The sequence below is a fragment of the Salmo trutta genome, chromosome 31 (assembly GCF_901001165.1).
Source record: "Salmo trutta chromosome 31, fSalTru1.1, whole genome shotgun sequence".
Taxonomy (NCBI): Eukaryota; Metazoa; Chordata; class Actinopteri; order Salmoniformes; family Salmonidae; genus Salmo; species Salmo trutta.
The window spans coordinates 41,915,247-41,938,917 of NC_042987.1; the positions used below are offsets into that span (position 1 = coordinate 41,915,247).

General features: G+C 45.8%; 1 protein-coding gene across 3 annotated transcripts in view; it reads left to right on the top strand.

The window, feature by feature from the left end:
- LOC115170214 (metallophosphoesterase 1) overlaps positions 1-20,608 on the top strand; it is a 36,868-nt gene extending 16,260 nt beyond the window's left edge. For all 3 annotated transcript variants that reach the window (XM_029726607.1, XM_029726608.1, XM_029726609.1), the window contains exons 5-9: positions 7,966-8,074; positions 8,202-8,279; positions 9,983-10,105; positions 15,379-15,519; positions 20,300-20,608. In XM_029726607.1, the coding sequence (XP_029582467.1) occupies positions 7,966-8,074; positions 8,202-8,279; positions 9,983-10,105; positions 15,379-15,519; positions 20,300-20,485 (637 nt within the window). In that variant the 3' untranslated portion in view covers positions 20,486-20,608. The remainder of the gene's footprint in view (positions 1-7,965; positions 8,075-8,201; positions 8,280-9,982; positions 10,106-15,378; positions 15,520-20,299) is intronic.
- The last annotated feature ends 3,063 nt before the right edge of the window (positions 20,609-23,671 follow it).

The window sequence follows — 23,671 nt, forward strand, 5'->3', positions numbered from 1 at the left end:
CTCTCTACTGTATAAACCCCAAGGTGTTGTCTCTCTACTGTATAAACCACAAGGTGTTGTCTCTCTACTGTATAAACCCCAAGGTGTTGTCTCTCTACTGTATAAACCCCAAGGTGTTGTCTCTGTCTCTCTACTGTATAAACCCCAAGGTGTTGTCTCTCTACTGTATAAACCCCAAGGTGTTGTCTCTGTCTCTCTACTGTATAAACCCCAAGGTGTTGTCTCTGTCTCTCTACTGTGTAAACCCCAAGGTGTTGTCTCTGTCTCTCTACTGTGTAAACCCCTAGGTGTTGTCTCTCTACTGTATAAACCCCAAGGTGTTGTCTCTGTCTCTCTACTGTATAAACCCCAAGGTGTTGTCTCTGTCTCTCTACTGTATAAACCCCAAGGTGTTGTCTCTCTACTGTATAAACCCCAAGGTGTTGTCTCTGTCTCTCTACTGTATAAACCCCAAGGTGTTGTCTCTCTACTGTATAAACCCCAAGGTGTTGTCTCTCTACTGTATAAACCCCAAGGTGTTGTCTCTGTCTCTCTACTGTATAAACCCCAAGGTGTTGTCTCTGTCTCTCTACTGTGTAAACCCCAAGGTGTTGTCTCTCTACTGTATAAACCCCAAGGTGTTGTCTCTGTCTCTCTACTGTATAAACCCCAAGGTGTTGTCTCTGTCTCTCTACTGTATAAACCCCAAGGTGTTGTCTCTGTCTCTCTACTGTGTAAACCCCAAGGTGTTGTCTCTGTCTCTCTACTGTGTAAACCCCAAGGTGTTGTCTCTGTCTCTCTACTGTGTAAACCCCAAGGTGTTGTCTCTCTACTGTATAAACCCCAAGGTGTTGTCTCTGTCTCTCTACTGTATAAACCCCAAGGTGTTGTCTCTGTCTCTCTACTGTATAAACCCCAAGGTGTTGTCTCTCTACTGTATAAACCCCAAGGTGTTGTCTCTGTCTCTCTACTGTATAAACCCCAAGGTGTTGTCTCTCTACTGTATAAACCCCAAGGTGTTGTCTCTGTCTCTCTACTGTATAAACCCCAAGGTGTTGTCTCTCTACTGTATAAACCCCAAGGTGTTGTCTCTCTACTGTATAAACCCCAAGGTGTTGTCTCTGTCTCTCTACTGTATAAACCCCAAGGTGTTGTCTCTCTACTGTATAAACCCCAAGGTGTTGTCTCTCTACTGTATAAACCCCAAGGTGTTGTCTCTGTCTCTCTACTGTATAAACCCCAAGGTGTTGTCTCTCTACTGTGTAAACCCCAAGGTGTTGTCTCTCTACTGTATAAACCCCAAGGTGTTGTCTCTGTCTCTCTACTGTATAAACCCCAAGGTGTTGTCTCTCTACTGTATAAACCCCAAGGTGTTGTCTCTCTACTGTATAAACCCCAAGGTGTTGTCTCTCTACTGTATAAACCCCAAGGTGTTGTCTCTGTCTCTCTACTGTATAAACCCCAAGGTGTTGTCTCTCTACTGTATAAACCCCAAGGTGTTGTCTCTGTCTCTCTACTGTATAAACCCCAAGGTGTTGTCTCTGTCTCTCTACTGTGTAAACCCCAAGGTGTTGTCTCTGTCTCTCTACTGTGTAAACCCCAAGGTGTTGTCTCTCTACTGTATAAACCCCAAGGTGTTGTCTCTGTCTCTCTACTGTATAAACCCCAAGGTGTTGTCTCTGTCTCTCTACTGTATAAACCCCAAGGTGTTGTCTCTCTACTGTATAAACCCCAAGGTGTTGTCTCTCTACTGTATAAACCCCAAGGTGTTGTCTCTGTCTCTCTACTGTATAAACCCCAAGGTGTTGTCTCTCTACTGTATAAACCCCAAGGTGTTGTCTCTGTCTCTCTACTGTATAAACCCCAAGGTGTTGTCTCTCTACTGTATAAACCCCAAGGTGTTGTCTCTCTACTGTATAAACCCCAAGGTGTTGTCTCTGTCTCTCTACTGTATAAACCCCAAGGTGTTGTCTCTCTACTGTATAAACCCCAAGGTGTTGTCTCTCTACTGTATAAACCCCAAGGTGTTGTCTCTGTCTCTCTACTGTGTAAACCCCAAGGTGTTGTCTCTCTACTGTGTAAACCCCAAGGTGTTGTCTCTCTACTGTATAAACCCCAAGGTGTTGTCTCTGTCTCTCTACTGTATAAACCCCAAGGTGTTGTCTCTCTACTGTATAAACCACAAGGTGTTGTCTCTCTACTGTATAAACCCCAAGGTGTTGTCTCTCTACTGTATAAACCCCAAGGTGTTGTCTCTGTCTCTCTACTGTATAAACCCCAAGGTGTTGTCTCTCTACTGTATAAACCCCAAGGTGTTGTCTCTGTCTCTCTACTGTGTAAACCCCAAGGTGTTGTCTCTGTCTCTCTACTGTGTAAACCCCAAGGTGTTGTCTCTGTCTCTCTACTGTGTAAACCCCTAGGTGTTGTCTCTCTACTGTATAAACCCCAAGGTGTTGTCTCTGTCTCTCTACTGTATAAACCCCAAGGTGTTGTCTCTGTCTCTCTACTGTATAAACCCCAAGGTGTTGTCTCTCTACTGTATAAACCCCAAGGTGTTGTCTCTCTACTGTATAAACCCCAAGGTGTTGTCTCTGTCTCTCTACTGTATAAACCCCAAGGTGTTGTCTCTCTACTGTATAAACCCCAAGGTGTTGTCTCTGTCTCTCTACTGTATAAACCCCAAGGTGTTGTCTCTCTACTGTATAAACCCCAAGGTGTTGTCTCTCTACTGTGTAAACCCCAAGGTGTTGTCTCTGTCTCTCTACTGTATAAACCCCAAGGTGTTGTCTCTCTACTGTATAAACCCCAAGGTGTTGTCTCTCTACTGTATAAACCCCAAGGTGTTGTCTCTGTCTCTCTACTGTATAAACCCCAAGGTGTTGTCTCTCTACTGTGTAAACCCCAAGGTGTTGTCTCTCTACTGTATAAACCCCAAGGTGTTGTCTCTCTACTGTATAAACCCCAAGGTGTTGTCTCTGTCTCTCTACTGTATAAACCCCAAGGTGTTGTCTCTCTACTGTATAAACCCCAAGGTGTTGTCTCTCTACTGTATAAACCCCAAGGTGTTGTCTCTGTCTCTCTACTGTATAAACCCCAAGGTGTTGTCTCTGTCTCTCTACTGTGTAAACCCCAAGGTGTTGTCTCTCTACTGTATAAACCCCAAGGTGTTGTCTCTGTCTCTCTACTGTATAAACCCCAAGGTGTTGTCTCTGTCTCTCTACTGTATAAACCCCAAGGTGTTGTCTCTGTCTCTCTACTGTGTAAACCCCAAGGTGTTGTCTCTGTCTCTCTACTGTGTAAACCCCAAGGTGTTGTCTCTGTCTCTCTACTGTGTAACCCCAAGGTGTTGTCTCTCTACTGTATAAACCCCAAGGTGTTGTCTCTGTCTCTCTACTGTATAAACCCCAAGGTGTTGTCTCTGTCTCTCTACTGTATAAACCCCAAGGTGTTGTCTCTCTACTGTATAAACCCCAAGGTGTTGTCTCTGTCTCTCTACTGTATAAACCCCAAGGTGTTGTCTCTCTACTGTATAAACCCCAAGGTGTTGTCTCTGTCTCTCTACTGTATAAACCCCAAGGTGTTGTCTCTCTACTGTATAAACCCCAAGGTGTTGTCTCTCTACTGTATAAACCCCAAGGTGTTGTCTCTGTCTCTCTACTGTATAAACCCCAAGGTGTTGTCTCTCTACTGTATAAACCCCAAGGTGTTGTCTCTCTACTGTATAAACCCCAAGGTGTTGTCTCTGTCTCTCTACTGTATAAACCCCAAGGTGTTGTCTCTCTACTGTGTAAACCCCAAGGTGTTGTCTCTCTACTGTATAAACCCCAAGGTGTTGTCTCTGTCTCTCTACTGTATAAACCCCAAGGTGTTGTCTCTCTACTGTATAAACCACAAGGTGTTGTCTCTCTACTGTATAAACCCCAAGGTGTTGTCTCTCTACTGTATAAACCCCAAGGTGTTGTCTCTGTCTCTCTACTGTATAAACCCCAAGGTGTTGTCTCTCTACTGTATAAACCCCAAGGTGTTGTCTCTGTCTCTCTACTGTATAAACCCCAAGGTGTTGTCTCTGTCTCTCTACTGTGTAAACCCCAAGGTGTTGTCTCTGTCTCTCTACTGTGTAAACCCCAAGGTGTTGTCTCTCTACTGTATAAACCCCAAGGTGTTGTCTCTGTCTCTCTACTGTATAAACCCCAAGGTGTTGTCTCTGTCTCTCTACTGTATAAACCCCAAGGTGTTGTCTCTCTACTGTATAAACCCCAAGGTGTTGTCTCTCTACTGTATAAACCCCAAGGTGTTGTCTCTGTCTCTCTACTGTATAAACCCCAAGGTGTTGTCTCTCTACTGTATAAACCCCAAGGTGTTGTCTCTGTCTCTCTACTGTATAAACCCCAAGGTGTTGTCTCTCTACTGTATAAACCCCAAGGTGTTGTCTCTCTACTGTATAAACCCCAAGGTGTTGTCTCTGTCTCTCTACTGTATAAACCCCAAGGTGTTGTCTCTCTAATGTATAAACCCCAAGGTGTTGTCTCTCTACTGTATAAACCCCAAGGTGTTGTCTCTGTCTCTCTACTGTATAAACCCCAAGGTGTTGTCTCTCTACTGTGTAAACCCCAAGGTGTTGTCTCTCTACTGTATAAACCCCAAGGTGTTGTCTCTGTCTCTCTACTGTATAAACCCCAAGGTGTTGTCTCTCTACTGTATAAACCACAAGGTGTTGTCTCTCTACTGTATAAACCCCAAGGTGTTGTCTCTCTACTGTATAAACCCCAAGGTGTTGTCTCTGTCTCTCTACTGTATAAACCCCAAGGTGTTGTCTCTCTACTGTATAAACCCCAAGGTGTTGTCTCTGTCTCTCTACTGTATAAACCCCAAGGTGTTGTCTCTGTCTCTCTACTGTGTAAACCCCAAGGTGTTGTCTCTGTCTCTCTACTGTGTAAACCCCTAGGTGTTGTCTCTCTACTGTATAAACCCCAAGGTGTTGTCTCTGTCTCTCTACTGTATAAACCCCAAGGTGTTGTCTCTGTCTCTCTACTGTATAAACCCCAAGGTGTTGTCTCTCTACTGTATAAACCCCAAGGTGTTGTCTCTCTACTGTATAAACCCCAAGGTGTTGTCTCTGTCTCTCTACTGTATAAACCCCAAGGTGTTGTCTCTCTACTGTATAAACCCCAAGGTGTTGTCTCTGTCTCTCTACTGTATAAACCCCAAGGTGTTGTCTCTCTACTGTATAAACCCCAAGGTGTTGTCTCTCTACTGTATAAACCCCAAGGTGTTGTCTCTGTCTCTCTACTGTATAAACCCCAAGGTGTTGTCTCTCTACTGTATAAACCCCAAGGTGTTGTCTCTCTACTGTATAAACCCCAAGGTGTTGTCTCTGTCTCTCTACTGTATAAACCCCAAGGTGTTGTCTCTCTACTGTGTAAACCCCAAGGTGTTGTCTCTCTACTGTATAAACCCCAAGGTGTTGTCTCTGTCTCTCTACTGTATAAACCCCAAGGTGTTGTCTCTCTACTGTATAAACCACAAGGTGTTGTCTCTCTACTGTATAAACCCCAAGGTGTTGTCTCTCTACTGTATAAACCCCAAGGTGTTGTCTCTGTCTCTCTACTGTATAAACCCCAAGGTGTTGTCTCTCTACTGTATAAACCCCAAGGTGTTGTCTCTGTCTCTCTACTGTATAAACCCCAAGGTGTTGTCTCTGTCTCTCTACTGTATAAACCCCAAGGTGTTGTCTCTCTACTGTATAAACCCCAAGGTGTTGTCTCTCTACTGTATAAACCCCAAGGTGTTGTCTCTGTCTCTCTACTGTATAAACCCAAAGGTGTTGTCTCTCTACTGTATAAACCCCAAGGTGTTGTCTCTGTCTCTCTACTGTATAAACCCCAAGGTGTTGTCTCTCTACTGTATAAACCCCAAGGTGTTGTCTCTCTACTGTATAAACCCCAAGGTGTTGTCTCTGTCTCTCTACTGTATAAACCCCAAGGTGTTGTCTCTGTCTCTCTACTGTATAAACCCCAAGGTGTTGTCTCTCTACTGTATAAACCCCAAGGTGTTGTCTCTCTACTGTATAAACCCCAAGGTGTTGTCTCTGTCTCTCTACTGTATAAACCCCAAGGTGTTGTCTCTCTACTGTATAAACCCCAAGGTGTTGTCTCTCTACTGTATAAACCCCAAGGTGTTGTCTCTGTCTCTCTACTGTATAAACCCCAAGGTGTTGTCTCTCTACTGTATAAACCCCAAGGTGTTGTCTCTCTACTGTATAAACCCCAAGGTGTTGTCTCTGTCTCTCTACTGTATAAACCCCAAGGTGTTGTCTCTGTCTCTCTACTGTATAAACCCCAAGGTGTTGTCTCTCTACTGTATAAACCACAAGGTGTTGTCTCTCTACTGTATAAACCCCAAGGTGTTGTCTCTCTACTGTATAAACCCCAAGGTGTTGTCTCTCTACTGTATAAACCCCAAGGTGTTGTCTCTCTACTGTATAAACCCCAAGGTGTTGTCTCTCTACTGTATAAACCCCAAGGTGTTGTCTCTCTACTGTGTAAACCCCAAGGTGTTGTCTCTGTCTCTCTACTGTATAAACCCGAAGGTGTTGTCTCTCTACTGTATAAACCACAAGGTGTTGTCTCTCTACTGTATAAACCCCAAGGTGTTGTCTCTCTACTGTGTAAACCCCAAGGTGTTGTCTCTCTACTGTATAAACCCCAAGGTGTTGTCTCTCTACTGTATAAACCCCAAGGTGTTGTCTCTCTACTGTATAAACCCCAAGGTGTTGTCTCTCTACTGTATAAACCCCAAGGTGTTGTCTCTCTACTGTGTAAACCCCAAGGTGTTGTCTCTGTCTCTCTACTGTATAAACCTGAAGGTGTTGTCTCTCTACTGTATAAACCACAAGGTGTTGTCTCTCTACTGTATAAACCCCAAGGTGTTGTCTCTCTACTGTATAAACCCCAAGGTGTTGTCTCTCTACTGTATAAACCCCAAGGTGTTGTCTCTCTACTGTATAAACCCCAAGGTGTTGTCTCTCTACTGTATAAACCCCAAGGTGTTGTCTCTCTACTGTATAAACCCCAAGGTGTTGTCTCTCTACTGTGTAAACCCCAAGGTGTTGTCTCTGTCTCTCTACTGTATAAACCCCAAGGTGTTGTCTCTCTACTGTATAAACCCCAAGGTGTTGTCTCTCTACTGTGTAAACCCCAAGGTGTTGTCTCTGTCTCTCTACTGTATAAACCCCAAGGTGTTGTCTCTCTACTGTATAAACCCCAAGGTGTTGTCTCTGTCTCTCTACTGTATAAACCCCAAGGTGTTGTCTCTCTACTGTATAAACCCCAAGGTGTTGTCTCTCTACTGTATAAACCCCAAGGTGTTGTCTCTGTCTCTCTACTGTATAAACCCCAAGGTGTTGTCTCTCTACTGTATAAACCCCAAGGTGTTGTCTCTCTACTGTATAAACCCCAAGGTGTTGTCTCTCTACTGTGTAAACCCCAAGGTGTTGTCTCTGTCTCTCTACTGTATAAACCCCAAGGTGTTGTCTCTCTACTGTATAAACCCCAAGGTGTTGTCTCTCTACTGTATAAACCCCAAGGTGTTGTCTCTCTACTGTATAAACCCCAAGGTGTTGTCTCTGTCTCTCTACTGTATAAACCCCAAGGTGTTGTCTCTCTACTGTATAAACCCCAAGGTGTTGTCTCTCTACTGTATAAACCCCAAGGTGTTGTCTCTGTCTCTCTACTGTATAAACCCCAAGGTGTTGTCTCTCTACTGTATAAACCCCAAGGTGTTGTCTCTACTGTATAAACCCCAAGGTGTTGTCTCTGTCTCTCTACTGTATAAACCCCAAGGTGTTGTCTCTCTACTGTGTAAACCCCAAGGTGTTGTCTCTCTACTGTATAAACCCCAAGGTGTTGTCTCTCTACTGTGTAAACCCCAAGGTGTTGTCTCTCTACTGTGTAAACCCCAAGGTGTTGTCTCTGTGTGTCTCTCTAGCTTCCTATTGGTTAACAGCGTGGCGTTGCATGGCGACGGCTGTCCTATCTGCCAATCAGTGGAGAAACAGCTGTACACGCTGTCCAGGAATCTCAACTGTTCATTAGAGGTAGGCGCGTCTTCTACCTCAAAGACAGATGTACACACTGCCCAGGAACCTCAACTGCACTACATCCTCTACCTCACACGTTATGGAGTCCTCGTTGACATGCCTGTTGTGTTTTGCTATCTGACAGAATTCCCAGTCCAGTATTATTAATGAATTCTGCCGAGACGCATGGACCTATCCTCCTACACCACCCATTATCCTGCAGGTAATATGCTCTCTATTACATGGTAATAACCCTCTAATACATGGTAATAACCCTCTATTACATGGTAATAACCCTCTATTACATGGTAATAACCCCCTATTACATGGTAATAACCCTCTAATACATGGTAATAACTCCTATTACATGGTAATAACCCCCTATTACATGGTAATAACTCCTATTACATGGTAATAACCCCCTATTACATGTAATAACCCTCTAATACATGGTAATAACTCCTATTACATGGTAATAACCCCTATTACATGGTAATAACCCCCTATTACATGGTAATAACCCCCTATTACATGTAATAACCCTCTAATACATGGTAATAACTCCTATTACATGTAATAACCCTCTATTACATGGTAATAACCCTCTATTACATGGTAATAACCCCCTATTACATGTAATAACCACTATTACGTGGTAATAACCCCTATTACATGGTAATAACCCCTATTACATGGTAATAGCCCCTATTACATGGTAATAACTCCTATTACATGTAATAACCCTCTAATACATGGTAATAACACCTATTACATGGTAATAACCCCTATTACATGGTAATAACTCCTATTACATGGTAATAACCCCTATTACACGGTAATAACTCCTATTACATGGTAATAACCCCTATTACATGGTAATAACCCCTATTACATGGTAATAACCCTGTATTACATGGTAATAACCCCCTATTACATGGTAATAACCCTCTATTACATGGTAATAACCCCCTATTACATGGTAATAACTCCTATTACATGATAATAACCCCCTATTACATGTAATAACCCTCTAATACATGGTAATAACTCCTATTACATGTAATAACCCTATAATACATGGTAATAACTCCTATTACATGGTAATAACCCTCTAATACATGGTAATAACCCCTATTACATGGCAATAACCCTCTATTACATGGTAATAACCCTCTATTACATGGTAATAACCCCTATTACATGGTAATAACCCCTATTACATGGTAATAACCATCTATTACATGGTAATAACCCCCTATTACATGGTAATAACCCTCTATTACATGTAATAACCCTCTATTACATGTAATAACCCTCTATTACATGGTAATAACCCCTATTACATGGTAATAACCCTCTATTACATGTAATAACCCTCTATTACATGGTAATAACCCTCTATTACATGTAATAACCCTCTATTACATGTAATAACCCCCTATTACATGTAATAACCATCTATTACATGGTAATAACCCCCTATTACATGGTAATAACCCTCTATTAGATGTAATAACCCCCTATTACATGGTAATAACCCTCTATTACATGGTAATAACCCCCTATTACATGGTAATAACCCCTATTACATGTAATAACCCCCTATTATATAGTAATAACCCCCTATTACATGGTAATAACCCCTATTACATGTAATAACCCCCTATTATATAGTAATAACCATACAGTGTAGTCATAATAGGTAGTGAAATGTAGAAGAGCTAGTTTTAATAATAAATACGTATTTATTTTTATTTTTTATTGTTGTTGTTCTAAATGAGTTTCTCAAGTTCTTTTCGCATTTCTAGTTTGTTTCTCTATTCAAGTGACTTGATTGGAAAACGAGGATTACTCACAGTATTCAACAGCATATCTGTCTGGCTGCCTGCCTGCCTGCCTGCCTGTGTCCGTCTCTCTCTCTTTCAGCATTACCCTCTGTACCGGGAGAGTGATGCAGGCTGTACGGGTCGGGACGCTGCTCCTCCTGAAGAGCGCCACCTGCTGTTCAGAGAGAAGTACGACGTGCTGTCTCAGGAGGCCTCTCACAGGGTACGTGGACCAGTGATAGACTGGTCTCAGATCAGTTTGTGCTCTTTCCAACCTCAATCGCTGTCATTACGGAGCCCAATGTGTTTTGTATGACAATGAGTGACAGGTAGTAAAGCGCCTGGTTTGGTTCGGTCCACAAGGACCACTACGGGTCACCGAAACCCCCCCCCACAGAAATAAAAAACATTATTTGTAAATTTGTTGGAAGTCAGTCGGGGTCTCAACTTATTGTTGAAGGTTTGAAAAGAAAAAGAGACAACAGTCAATCCATTATCCCATGTCAGATAACATTTTATAGATTGCTAGGTAAATTAGTCTAGCCAGCTGTCTAAACTTGGAAGTAACCATGGCTGAATTACTGACCGGGCTACCCAAGGCTTGTGCCCAGGGGCCCCTGACCTCCAGGGCCCTTGACTTCCAGGGCCCTTGACCCCCAGGGCCCCCGACTTCCAGGGCCCTTGACCTCCAGGGGCCCTGACCTCCAGCTCCAGGGGCCCTGACCTCCAGGGGCCCTGACCTCCAGCTCCAGGGGCCCTGACCTCCAGGGGCCCTGACCTCCAGGGGGCCACCATTGATTTTGTTAGTCACTCTAACTCAGATATATGAACATGGCAAAATGTGTAGAACTGCAGGGAATTAGGATTAAAACTGAAAAATGTTCTCTCCATCCCCATGGCAAAATGTGTAGAACTGCAGGGAATTAGGATTAAAACTGAAAAATGTTCTCTCCATCCCCATGACAAAATGTGTAGAACTGCAGGGAATTAGGATTAAAACTGAAAAATGTTCTCTCCATCCCCATGACAAAATGTGTAGAACTGCAGGGAATTAGGATTAAAACTGAAAAATGTTCTCTCCATCCCCATGGCAAAATGTGTAGAACTGCAGGGAATTAGGATTAAAACTGAAAAATGTTCTCTCCATCCCCATGGCAAAATGTGTAGAACTGCAGGGAATTAGGATTAAAACTGAAAAATGTTCTCTCCATCCCCATGGCAAAATGTGTAGAACTGCAGGGAATTAGGATTAAAACTGAAAAATGTTCTCTCCATCCCCATGGCAAAATGTGTAGAACTGCAGGGAATTAGGATTAAAACTGAAAAATGTTCTCTCCATCCCCATGACAAAATGTGTAGAACTGCAGGGAATTAGGATTAAAACTGAAAAATGTTCTCTCCATCCCCATGACAAAATGTGTAGAACTGCAGGGAATTAGGATTAAAACTGAAAAATGTTCTCTCCATCCCCATGACAAAATGTGTAGAACTGCAGGGAATTAGGATTAAAACTGAAAAATGTTCTCTCCATCCCCATGACAAAATGTGTAAAATTACAAGACATCAAAACTTGATTGCAGTTTCTATGCTACAATGGTTAAATGTTGAATACATCTATACTACCGGTAATGAGAATGTGTTGTTAGGTGTCCAGTTACATGGCTACAATTTGATTGTTTAAAGTGTAAGATTATGATTACTTAAAACAAATCTATTGTTAAAAAGACCCTAAAAAGCTACTGTTTAATTTACATTTTTCTAAATAAATAAATGTTTATTTGTTTCGACTACGGCCCACCAATCAGATTATATTTTGGCCCACCACTCAGATTATACCAAATTCAAAAATTTGAGCACTAGACCAGGGACGGTACCGGATGTCTGCCTCTAGACCAGGGACGGTACCGGATGTCTGCCACTAGACCAGGGACGACGGTACCGGATGTCTGCCACTAGACCAGGGACGGTACCGGATGTCTGCCACTAGACCAGGGACGGTACCGGATGTCTGCCACTAGACCAGGGACGACGGTACCGGATGTCTGCCACTAGACCAGGGACGGTACTGGATGTCTGCCACTAGACCAGGGACGGTACCGGATGTCTGCCACTAGACCAGGGACAGTACCGGATGTCTGCCACTAGACCAGGGACGGTACCGGATGTCTGCCTCTAGACCAGGGACGGTACCGGATGTCTGCCTCTAGACCAGTGACGGTACCGGATGTCTGCCACTAGACCAGGGACGACGGTACCGGATGTCTGCCTCTAGACCAGGGACGGTACCGGATGTCTGCCTCTAGACCAGGGACGGTACCGGATGTCTGCCTCTAGACCAGTGACGGTACCGGATGTCTGCCACTAGACCAGGGACGGATGTCTGCCACTAGACCAGGGACGGATGTCTGCCACTAGACCGGAGACGGTACCGGATGTCTGCCACTAGACCAGGGACGGACGGTACCGGATGTCTGCCTCTAGACCAGGGACGACGGTACCGGATGTCTGCCACTAGACCAGGGACGGTACCGGATGTCTGCCACTAGACCAGGGACGGCACCGGATGTCTGCCATTAGACCAGGGACGACGGTACCGGATGTCTGCCGTTAGACCAGGGACGGTACCGGATGTCTGCCACTAGACCAGGGACGGTACCGGATGTCTGCCACTAGACCAGGGACGACGGTACCGGATGTCTGCCACTAGACCAGGGACGACGGTACCGGATGTCTGCCACTAGACCAGGGACGGTACCGGATGTCTGCCACTAGACCAGGGACGGTACCGGATGTCTGCCACTAGACCAGGGACGACGGTACCGGATGTCTGCCACTAGACCAGGGACGGTACTGGATGTCTGCCACTAGACCAGGGACGGTACCGGATGTCTGCCACTAGACCAGGGACAGTACCGGATGTCTGCCACTAGACCAGGGACGGTACCGGATGTCTGCCTCTAGACCAGGGACGGTACCGGATGTCTGCCTCTAGACCAGTGACGGTACCGGATGTCTGCCACTAGACCAGGGACGACGGTACCGGATGTCTGCCTCTAGACCAGGGACGGTACCGGATGTCTGCCTCTAGACCAGGGACGGTACCGGATGTCTGCCTCTAGACCAGTGACGGTACCGGATGTCTGCCACTAGACCAGGGACGGATGTCTGCCACTAGACCAGGGACGGATGTCTGCCACTAGACCGGAGACGGTACCGGATGTCTGCCACTAGACCAGGGACGGACGGTACCGGATGTCTGCCTCTAGACCAGGGACGACGGTACCGGATGTCTGCCACTAGACCAGGGACGGTACCGGATGTCTGCCACTAGACCAGGGACGGCACCGGATGTCTGCCATTAGACCAGGGACGACGGTACCGGATGTCTGCCGTTAGACCAGGGACGGTACCGGATGTCTGCCACTAGACCAGGGACGGTACCGGATGTCTGCCACTAGACCAGGGACGACGGTACCGGATGTCTGCCTCTAGACCAGGGACGGTACCGGATGTCTGCCTCTAGACCAGGGACGGTACCGGATGTCTGCCTCTAGACCAGGGACGGTACAGGATGTCTGCCTCTAGACCAGTGACGGTACCGGATGTCTGCCACTAGACCAGGGACGGTACCGGATGTCTGCCACTAGACCAGGGACGGATGTCTGCCACTAGACCGGAGACGGTACCGGATGTCTGCCACTAGACCAGGGACGGACGGTACCGGATGTCTGCCTCTAGACCAGGGACGACGGTACCGGATGTCTGCCACTAGACCAGGGACGGTACCGGATGTCTGCCACTAGACCAGGGACGGCACCGGATGTCTGCCATTAGACCAGGGACGACGGTACCGGATGTCTGCCGTTAGACCAGGGATGGTACCGGATGTCTGCCACTAGACCAGGGACGGTACCGGATGTCTGCCACTAGACCAGGGACGACGGTACCGGATGTCTGCCACTAGACCAGGGACGGTACCGGATGTCTGCCACTAGACCAGGGACGGTACCGGATGTCTGCCACTAGACCAGGGACGGTACCGGATGTCTGCCACTAGACCAGGGACGGTACCGGATGTCTGCCTCTAGACCAGGGACGGTACCGGATGTCTGCCTCTAGACCAGTGACGGTACCGGATGTCTGCCACTAGACCAGGGACGACGGTACCGGATGTCTGCCTCTAGACCAGGGACGGTACCGGATGTCTGCCTCTAGACCAGGGACGGTACCGGATGTCTGCCTCTAGACCAGTGACGGTACCGGATGTCTGCCACTAGACCAGGGACGGTACTGGATGTCTGCCACTAGACCAGGGACGGACGGTACCGGATGTCTGCCTCTAGACCAGGGACGACGGTACCGGATGTCTGCCACTAGACCAGGGACGGTACCGGATGTCTGCCACTAGACCAGGGACGGCACCGGATGTCTGCCATTAGACCAGGGACGACGGTACCGGATGTCTGCCGTTAGGCCAGGGACGGTACCGGATGTCTGCCACTAGACCAGGGACGGTACCGGATGTCTGCCACTAGACCAGGGACGGTACCGGATGTCTGCCTCTAGACCAGTGACGGTACCGGATGTCTGCCACTAGACCAGGGACGGTACCGGATGTCTGCCACTAGAAAATGGACGGTACCGGATGTCTGCCACTAGACCAGGGACGGTACCGGATGTCTGCCACTAGACCAGGGACGGTACCGGATGTCTGCCTCTAGACCAGGGACGGTACCGGATGTCTGCCTCTAGACCAGTGACGGATGTCTGCCACTAGACCGGGGACGGTACCGGATGTCTGCCTCTAGACCAGGAACGATACCGGATGTCTGCCACTAGACCAGGGACGGACGGTACCGGATGTCTGCCTCTAGACCAGGGATGACGGTAACGGATGTCTGCCACTAGACCAGTGACGGTACCGGATGTCTGCCACTAGACCAGGGACGGCACCGGATGTCTGCCATTAGACCAGGGACGACGGTACCGGATGTCTGCCACTAGACCAGGGACGGTACCGGATGTCTGCCACTAGACCAGGGACGACGGTACCGGATGTCTGCCACTAGACCATGGACGGTACCGGATGTCTGCCACTAGACCAGGTACGACAGTACCGGATGTCTGCCACTAGACCAGGGACGACGGTACCGGATGTCTGCCACTAGACCAGGGACGATACCGGATATTTGTGATGTGGACAGTTGTCATCAAGCAGCTGTCATTGACCTTTCACCTTTAATGAGCGGGCTGGTTATCCAGTAAACCATTATTTTGTAGAGAGTTAGTTGGCCACCCCTGATATAATGTTAGATTTGCCATTAGTGTGAGGTACAAGTCACAGGCGGCTGGTGGCATCTTAAATGGGGAGGACAGGCTCATAGTAATGGCTGGGACGGTATGAATGAACCCTGCCATTATTATGACCCGTACTCCCCTCACCAGCCTCCTGGGGTACAGGTGTGATGAAAGATTCCTTCCCTTCCCCCCCCCCAGCTGTTGCAATGGTTTAAGCCCCGCCTGGTTCTCAGTGGCCACACCCACAGCGGCTGTCAGGTTCTCCATGACAACCAATACACAGAGATCAGTGTTCCGTCCTTCAACTGGAGGAACCGCAACAACCCCAGTTTTATCCTGGTAAGTCACTCAATCAGTAATAAACCTCTCCACTGGGACCCCCAGATGTTTCACAGTGTTGTTGTAGCACTAAACTAGCTCACCTGATTACCTTAGGCAAGGACTTGAGGATTAGGGATGTGTTGAATCTGGTGTGCTAGCTCTGGAATAGACCAAACTAACCTACTAACTCTGATGTTACCCTGATACAGTGAGGGGGAAAAAAGTATTTGATCCCCTGCTGATTTTGTACGTTTGCCCACTGACAAAGAAATGATCAGTCTATAATTTTAATGGTGAGAGACAGAATAACAACAACAAAAAAATCCAGAAAAACGCATGTCAAAAATGTTATAAATTGATTTGCATTTTAATGAGGGAAATAAGTATTTGACCCCTCTGCAAAACATGACTTAGTACTTGGTGGCAATCACAGAGGTTAGATGTTTCTTGTAGTTGGCCACCAGGTTTGCAGACATCTCAGGAAGGATTTTGTCCCACTCCTCTTTGCAGATCTTCTCCAAGTCATTAAGGTTTCGAGGCTGACATTTGGCAACTCGAACCTTCAGCTCCCTCCACAGATTTTCTATGGGATTAAGGTCTGGAGACTGGCTAGGCCACTCCAGGACCTTAATGTGCTTCTTCTTGAGGCACTCCTTTGTTTCCTTGGCCGTGTGTTTTGGGTCATTGTCATACTGGAATACCCATCCACGACCAATTTTCAATGCCCTGGCTGAGGGAAGGAGGTTCTCACCCAAGATTTGATGGTACATGGCCCCGTCCATCGTCCCTTTGATGCGGTGAAGTTGTCCTGTCCCCTTAGCAGAAAAACACCCCCAAAGCATAATTTTTCCACCTCCATGTTTGACGGTGGGGATGGTGTTCTTGGGGTCATAGGCAGCATTCCTCCTCCTCCAAACACGGCGAGTTGAGTTGATGCCAAAGAGCTCAATTTTGGTCTCATCTGACCACAACACTTTCACCCAGTTGTCCTCTGAATCATTCAGATGTTCATTGGCAAAATTCAGACGGGCATGTGCCGTGTGGCCGTGTGGCTCAGTTGGTAGAGCATGGTGTTTGCAACGCCAGGGTTGTGGGTTCGATTCGCACGGGGGACAAGAACGGAGAAAAAAAATGTATGAAATGTATGCATTCACTACTGTAAGTCGCTCTGGATAAGAGCATCTGCTAAATGTAAAAATGTAAATGCTTTCTTGAGCAGGGGGACCTTGCGGGCGCTGCAGGATTTCAGTCCTTCACGGCGTAGTGTGTTACCAGTTGTTTTCTTGGTGACTATGGGCCCAGCTGCCTTGAGATCATTGACAAGATCCTCCCGTGTAGTTCTGGGCTGATTCCTCACCGTTCTCATGATCATTGCAACTCCACGAGGTGAGATCTTGCATGGAGCCCCAGGCCGAGGGAGATTGACAGTTCTTTTGTGTTTCTTCCATTTGCGAATAATCGCACCAACTGTTGTCACCTTGTCACCAAGCTGCTTGGCGATGGTCTTGTAGCCCATTCCAGCCTTGTGTAGGTCTACAATCTTGTCCCTGACATCCTTGGAGAGCTCTTTGGTCTTGGCCATGGTGGAGAGTTTGGAATCTGATTGATTGATTGCTTCTGTGGACAGGTGTCTTTTATACAGGTAACAAACTGAGATTAGGAGCACTCCCTTTTAGAGTGTGCTCCTAATCTCAGCTCGTTACCTGTATAAAAGATACCTGGGAGCCAGAAATCTTACTGATTGAGAGGGGGTAAAATACTTATTTCCCTCATTAAAATGCAAATCAATTTATAACATTTTTGACATGCGTTTTTCTGGATATTTTTGTTATTCTGTCTCTCACTGTTCAAATAAACCTACCATTAAAAGTATAGACTGATCATTTCTTTGTCGGTGGGCAAACGTACAAAATCAGCAGGGGATCAAATACTTTTTCCCCCTCACTGTACCTCTTAATGTTTACAGATCAAACTAACCAACTAACTCTGATGTTACCCTGATACCTCAATGTTAACAGAGCTGTTTTGTGCTTTAGCCTTATCCTGTATACAGTGCATTTGGAAAGTATTCAGACCCCTTGACTTTTTCCACATTTTGTTTACGTTACAGCCTTATTCTAAAATGTATTAAATTGTTTTTTTCCTCTCATCAATCTACACACAATACCTTATGACACAGCAAACACTATTTTCTTATACATTTAAATAAAACATTTACATATGTATTCAGACCCTTTACTCAGTACTTCGTTGAAGCACCTTTGGCAGCAATTACAGCCTTGAATCTTGGGTATGACGCTACAAGCTTGGCAAACCTGTATTTGGGGAGTTTCTCCCATTCTTCTCTACAGATCCTCTCAAGCTCTGTCAGGTTGGATGGGGAGCGTTGCTGCACAGCTATTTTCAGCTCTCTCCAAAGATGTTAGATCGTGTTCAAGTCCAGGCTCTGGCTGGGCCACTCAAGGACATTCAGAAACTTGTCCCGAAGCCACTGCTGCATTGTCTTGGCTGTGTGCTTAGGGTTATTGAACTGATGGAAGGTGAACCAGTCTGAGGTCCTGAGCGCTCTGGAGCAGGTTTTAATTAAGGATCTCTCTGTACTTTTATCTGTTCATCTTTCACTCGATCCTGACTAGTGTGATGGCTAATTTCTGCATTACCAAATGAGGAGAGTTACAAACTTCACACACAAGTCAGTTATACTTAAACTACATCTTTAATAATTAAGATGCTTTTGCAAAAGCACTTGACCTTCAATGATGCGCTATCTCTAATGAACCATTGAAAAAAAGTGATTACACAAAAGTACCAAGATCTTTTATACCCAAGATCCACCCCTCTCAACGTACATGACGAACAACAGATCTTAGGAACTGTTCACAAAGGGGCCTTATACTTTAGAAAGGAGTATCCCTTAGCCAGATAACATTCGCTATAAATTATCGTTCATAGTACAAAAACACCATCTCATCCTATGGCATATCTCAATTGACAACTCTAGATACTCCCATCTCAAGTAAACCCCCTCTTGACTCCACTCCTGGACAAGCTCACTGAGGGGAGTGAGCCTCTATGTCATACACTATCCCAGGATAAGTGCAACATCAAAGAGGGCATACAATGGTCCAGACACGGCCATACACCTTCCCCCAATGCCAAAGGAGGAGGGAATAACTTGCGCACAGACATTGTGGAGACAAGTAATTGGTTCCCCATTAATCACACCATCCCTTCACATGGTTTAACAGATACATTCACATATGAAGACAATGTTTCATTCTGTCCTCTTCAGGGACATGTAAAAGACAAGCCTGACCTCTCCCCTCTCTGGGCCCCAAGTGACTGAGCCCCAGCTGAGGGAAAAGTGCAACTAAAAGACACCAGAGTCCAAAGGGATACTTTCTAATGACAAGTATCTCACATAAGCATATTATGCTAATAAAACATCTTAATTATCTATGTTACCCAACTAATTCTGATTCATCCGCCACACTAGTCTCCCAGTCCCTGCCACTGAAAAACATCCCCAGCATGATGCTGCCACCACCATGCTTCACCGTAGGGATGGTGCCAGGTTTCCTCCAGACATAACGCTTGGCATTCAGGCCAAAGAGTTCAATCTTGGTTTCATGAGAACAAAGAATTTTATTTCTCATTGTCAGAGTCCTTAAGGTGCCTTTTGGCAAACTCCAAGCGGGCTGTCAGGTGCATTTTACTGAGGAGTGGCTTCCATCTGGCCACTCTATCATAAGGCCTGATTGGTGGAGTGCTGCAGAAATGGTTGTCCTTCTGGAAGGTTCTCCCATCTCCACAGAGGAACTCCGGATCTCTGTCAGAGTGACCATCGGGTTCTTGCTCACCTCCCAGACCAAGGCCCTTCTCCCCCGATTGCTAAGTTTGGCCGGGCAGCCAGCTCTAGGAAGAGTCTTGGTGGTTCCAAACTTTTTACATTTAAGAATGATGGCGACCACTATGTTCTTGGGGACCTTCAATGCTGCAGAAATGTTGTGGTACCCTTCCCCAGATCTGTGCCTCGAAACAATCCCGTCTCGGAGCTCTAAGGACAATTCCTTCAACCTCATGACTTGGTTTTTGCTTTGACATGCACTGTCAACTGTGGGACCTTTATATAGACAGGTGTGTGCCTTTCCAAATCATGTACAATCAATTGAATCTACCACAGGTGGACTCCAATCAAGTTGTAGAAACATCTCAATGATTATCAATGGAAACAGGATGCACCTGAGCTCATAGCAAAGGGTCTGAATACTCATGTAAATAAGGTATTTTTAAAAAACCTTATTTTCGCTTTGTCATTATGGGGTAGTGTGATGTCATTATGGGGTAGTGTGATGTCATCATGGGGTAGTGTGATGTCATTATGGGGTAGTGTGATGTCATTATGGGGTAGTGTGATGTCATCATGGGGTAGTGTGATGACATCATGGGTTAGTGTGATGTCATCATGGGGTAGTGTGATGTCGCTATGGGGTAGTGTGATGTCATTATGGGGTAGTGTGATGTCGTTATTGGGTAGTGTGATGTCGTCGTGGGGTAGTGTGATGTCGTCGTGGGGTAGTGTGATGTCGTCGTGGGGTAGTGTGATGTCATTATGGGGTAGTGTGATGTCATTATGGGGTAGTGTGTGTAGATTGAGGAAAATAATTCATTTAAATCTATTTTAGAATAAAGCTATAACAAAATTTGGAAAAAGGGAAGGGGTCTGAATACTTTCCAAATGCACAGTACGCCATAAACACAATATATACAGTATTACCTTTCTTTCTCTCTCTCTCAGGGTTCTTTCTCTCCAAGTGGTTACGGCCTGTCTAAGTGTTTCCTTCCAGAGGAGAGTACAGTGATTGCCCTGTACTGTTCTACAGTAGCCAGCCTCCTCCTCCTCCCTCTGGTCCACTGCCTGTGGATAAGAGGTCTTCTCCGGTGCCTCAATTTCTGTCCCATCAGCAAACACAAGTCTCTCTGATCGTCTCAGGTAGAGGTTGTCCCTGACTGCTGAATGATACAGGGTCAGATACTGTACGCTGTCGTCCCTGTCATGCAGAGAGGTGGCTATGCTGTCGTCCCTCTCACGCAGAAAGGTGGCTATGCTGTCGTCCCTCTCATGCAGAGAGGTGGCTATGCTGTTGCCCCTCTCATGCAGAGAGGTGGCTGTGCTGTCGTCCCTTTCAAGCAGAGAGGTGGCTATGCTGTCGTCCCTCTCATGCAGAGAGGTGGCTATGCTGTCGTCCCTCTCACGCAGAAAGGTGGCTATGCTGTCGTCCCTCTCACGCAGAGAGGTGGCTATGCTGTCGTCCCTCTCATGCAGAGAGGTGGCTATGCTGTCGTCCCTCTCATGCAGAGAGGTGGCTATGCTGTCGTCCCTCTCATGCAGAGAGGTGGCTATGCTGTCGTCCCTCTCATGCAGAGAGGTGGCTATGCTGTCGTCCCTCTCATGCAGAGAGGTGGCTATGCTGTCGTCCCTCTCAAGCAGAAAGGTGGCTATGCTGTCGTCCCTCACGCAGAGAGGTGGCTATGCTGTCGTCCCTCTCATGCAGAGAGGTGGCTATGCTGTCGTCCCTTTCATGCAGAGAGGTCGCTATGCTGTCGTCCCTCTCATGCAGAGAGGTGGCTATGCTGTCGTCCCTCTCATGCAGAGAGGTGGCTATGCTGTCATCCCGTACACTGCTGGCTCAGATATTTTATTTTGTCCAATTGTCCTTTCCAGTACGGTTCCAGCAACTATGATTGTTGCATTACCAGGCTCGGCCCAGTACAGCTCCACTCGGGTTAGTAGTGAAAAGGGTAAAGAGTTCTCCAGAGGTAGCGTTGACCAACTCTGCCCCAATAGTACCTTAACATTAGAATTGGTGATACTGTAATCTGATTCTAGATCTGTAGTTAAGGACAGCTTCTACCTGGAGAGAACCTGTGTGTTGGAATCACGTCGGCTCTATTGATGCCATTTCTATCTGCAACGTTTGGGTCTACTGAATATGGTGCAGGAAATATGGTGGCGGCCATATTTAAAAGTATTAAAGTTCACCGTCTCCCATCTCCCTTTGGGGCCTGTATTCATAAAACCATCTCAGAGTAGTAGTGCTAAGGATCAGGCTATTCCTGTCCGTGTCATCTCGTTCATTATGATCTCAAAAGGCTAATCTGATCCTAGATCAGCAGTCCTCTACTCTGGACGAGGCTTTATGACTACAGGCTCTGATCTCTACGGACTGGATATACAGTACAGAAGTCTGATACAAGATATGGAAGCGTATGTCTTCAACCAGCATTTGATGTACAGTATTAAAGACACACACACACAAATCTTATGGCACTAATGTGTTAATGTGTTTCTTTTAAGAACGTTGTTTAATAACGGCAGGTTTTTTTTTTGTTTGTGTGTAAATCCCTGAGGTAAATAATCATAAAAAAGCAGATTATTGTCAACAGTTCAGGATGAATTTGTTGTGACTGTAGATCAATGCGGCAGAACCATCTAGTGGTGGAAACACTTTCTATTACTGTGGATTGATTATCAGTTAACCAGGAACTAACTAGACATGAAACTGTCGCTGAGCTTTATTACCACCGTAGTGACAAGGATAAAGAAAGTGAAACGTGTGCAGGTTTGTTGTTTAAAAAAAAAAAAAAGGATCCTATTTATGAAAACGGTCACCTGTCCATACATCACATATGAAGTGACTTATTTTTTTTTAAAGAGGTAAAAACATAGATGGGCTTAAAGGTTTCTGCTTCAACCTAGACCACTGTAACTACAGAGAAATACAACTTACAACAGGACCTATAGGACTCTGGTCAAAATAAGTGCACTATATAGGGAATAGGGTGCACTATATAGGGAATAGGGTGCACTATATAGGGAATAGGGTGCACTATATAGGGAATAGGGTGCACTATATAGGGAATAGGGTGCACTATATAGGGAATAGGGTGCACTATATAGGGAATAGGGTGCACTATATAGGGAATAGGGTGCACTATATAGGGAATAGGGTGCACTATATAGGGAATAGGGTGCACTATATAGGGAATAGGGTGCACTATATAGGGAATAGGGTGCACTATATAGGGAATAGGGTGCCATTTCAGATGCAATCATTAACTCACTACAGACACGCTGTCAGGCTGTGGGTAACTGGTGCATGGAATCAGGAGCAGGAGAGCAGAGATGATTGTACAAGGTAATTTATTCCATGACCAGCACCAGTATAAAACACATACTAAAATGTGCGTGAAAATTACCGGTCACTCGTAAATAACGGGCGTAATAACAAACCTGGAAAACAATACCGGCAAACAAGTAACGACCTGAACATTATATACAAACACACACACAAACATGGGGGAAACAGAGGGTTAAATAATGAACATGTAAATGGGGAATAGAAACCAGGTGTGTAGAAAACAAAGACAAAACAAATGGAAAATGAAAAGTGGATCGGCGATGGCTAGAAGACCGGTGACGTCAACCGCCGAACGAACAAGGAGAGGGACCGACTTCGGCGGAAGTCGTAACACACACACTGGCCATGTCCGAATATCCATACTAGCGTACTAAATAGTATGCGAGGGAGAAAAAAAAACGTTTTATGTGAAATTTCAAAAACAGTACTCGGTCGCAGAATACATTGTGACTCCTGTTTGACACATTTTCAATTTAGGTCTAGAAGACACTGACTCCCTCCATGTCTGAGGGCACACAAAGGTCATTCCGCTACCCAAGAATAGCAGAGCACCCTTTAATGGTTCAAACAGCCGACCAATCAGCCTGTTACAAGTGCTAAGCAAACTTTAGGAATAAATTGTGTTTGATGAAATTCAACGTTATTTTACAGAAAACAAATTAACAAACAGACTTTCAGCATGCTTATAGGGAAGGGTACTCAACATGCTCGGCACTGACACAAATGACTGATGATTGGCTGAAAGAAATTGATAATAAGAAGATTGTAAGAGCTGTTTTGTTAAACTTCAGTGCAGTTTTTGATGTCATTGATCCTCTTGCTGAAAAAAAACCATAGGTGTTATGTATTATCATCCTCTGCCTTATCATGGATTGAGAGTTAACACAGGGGACTCATGCAAATTCAGTTGAGTGTGGTGTACCGCAGGGCAGCCGGCTAGGGACATTATTGTTTTCTGTTTTTACAAA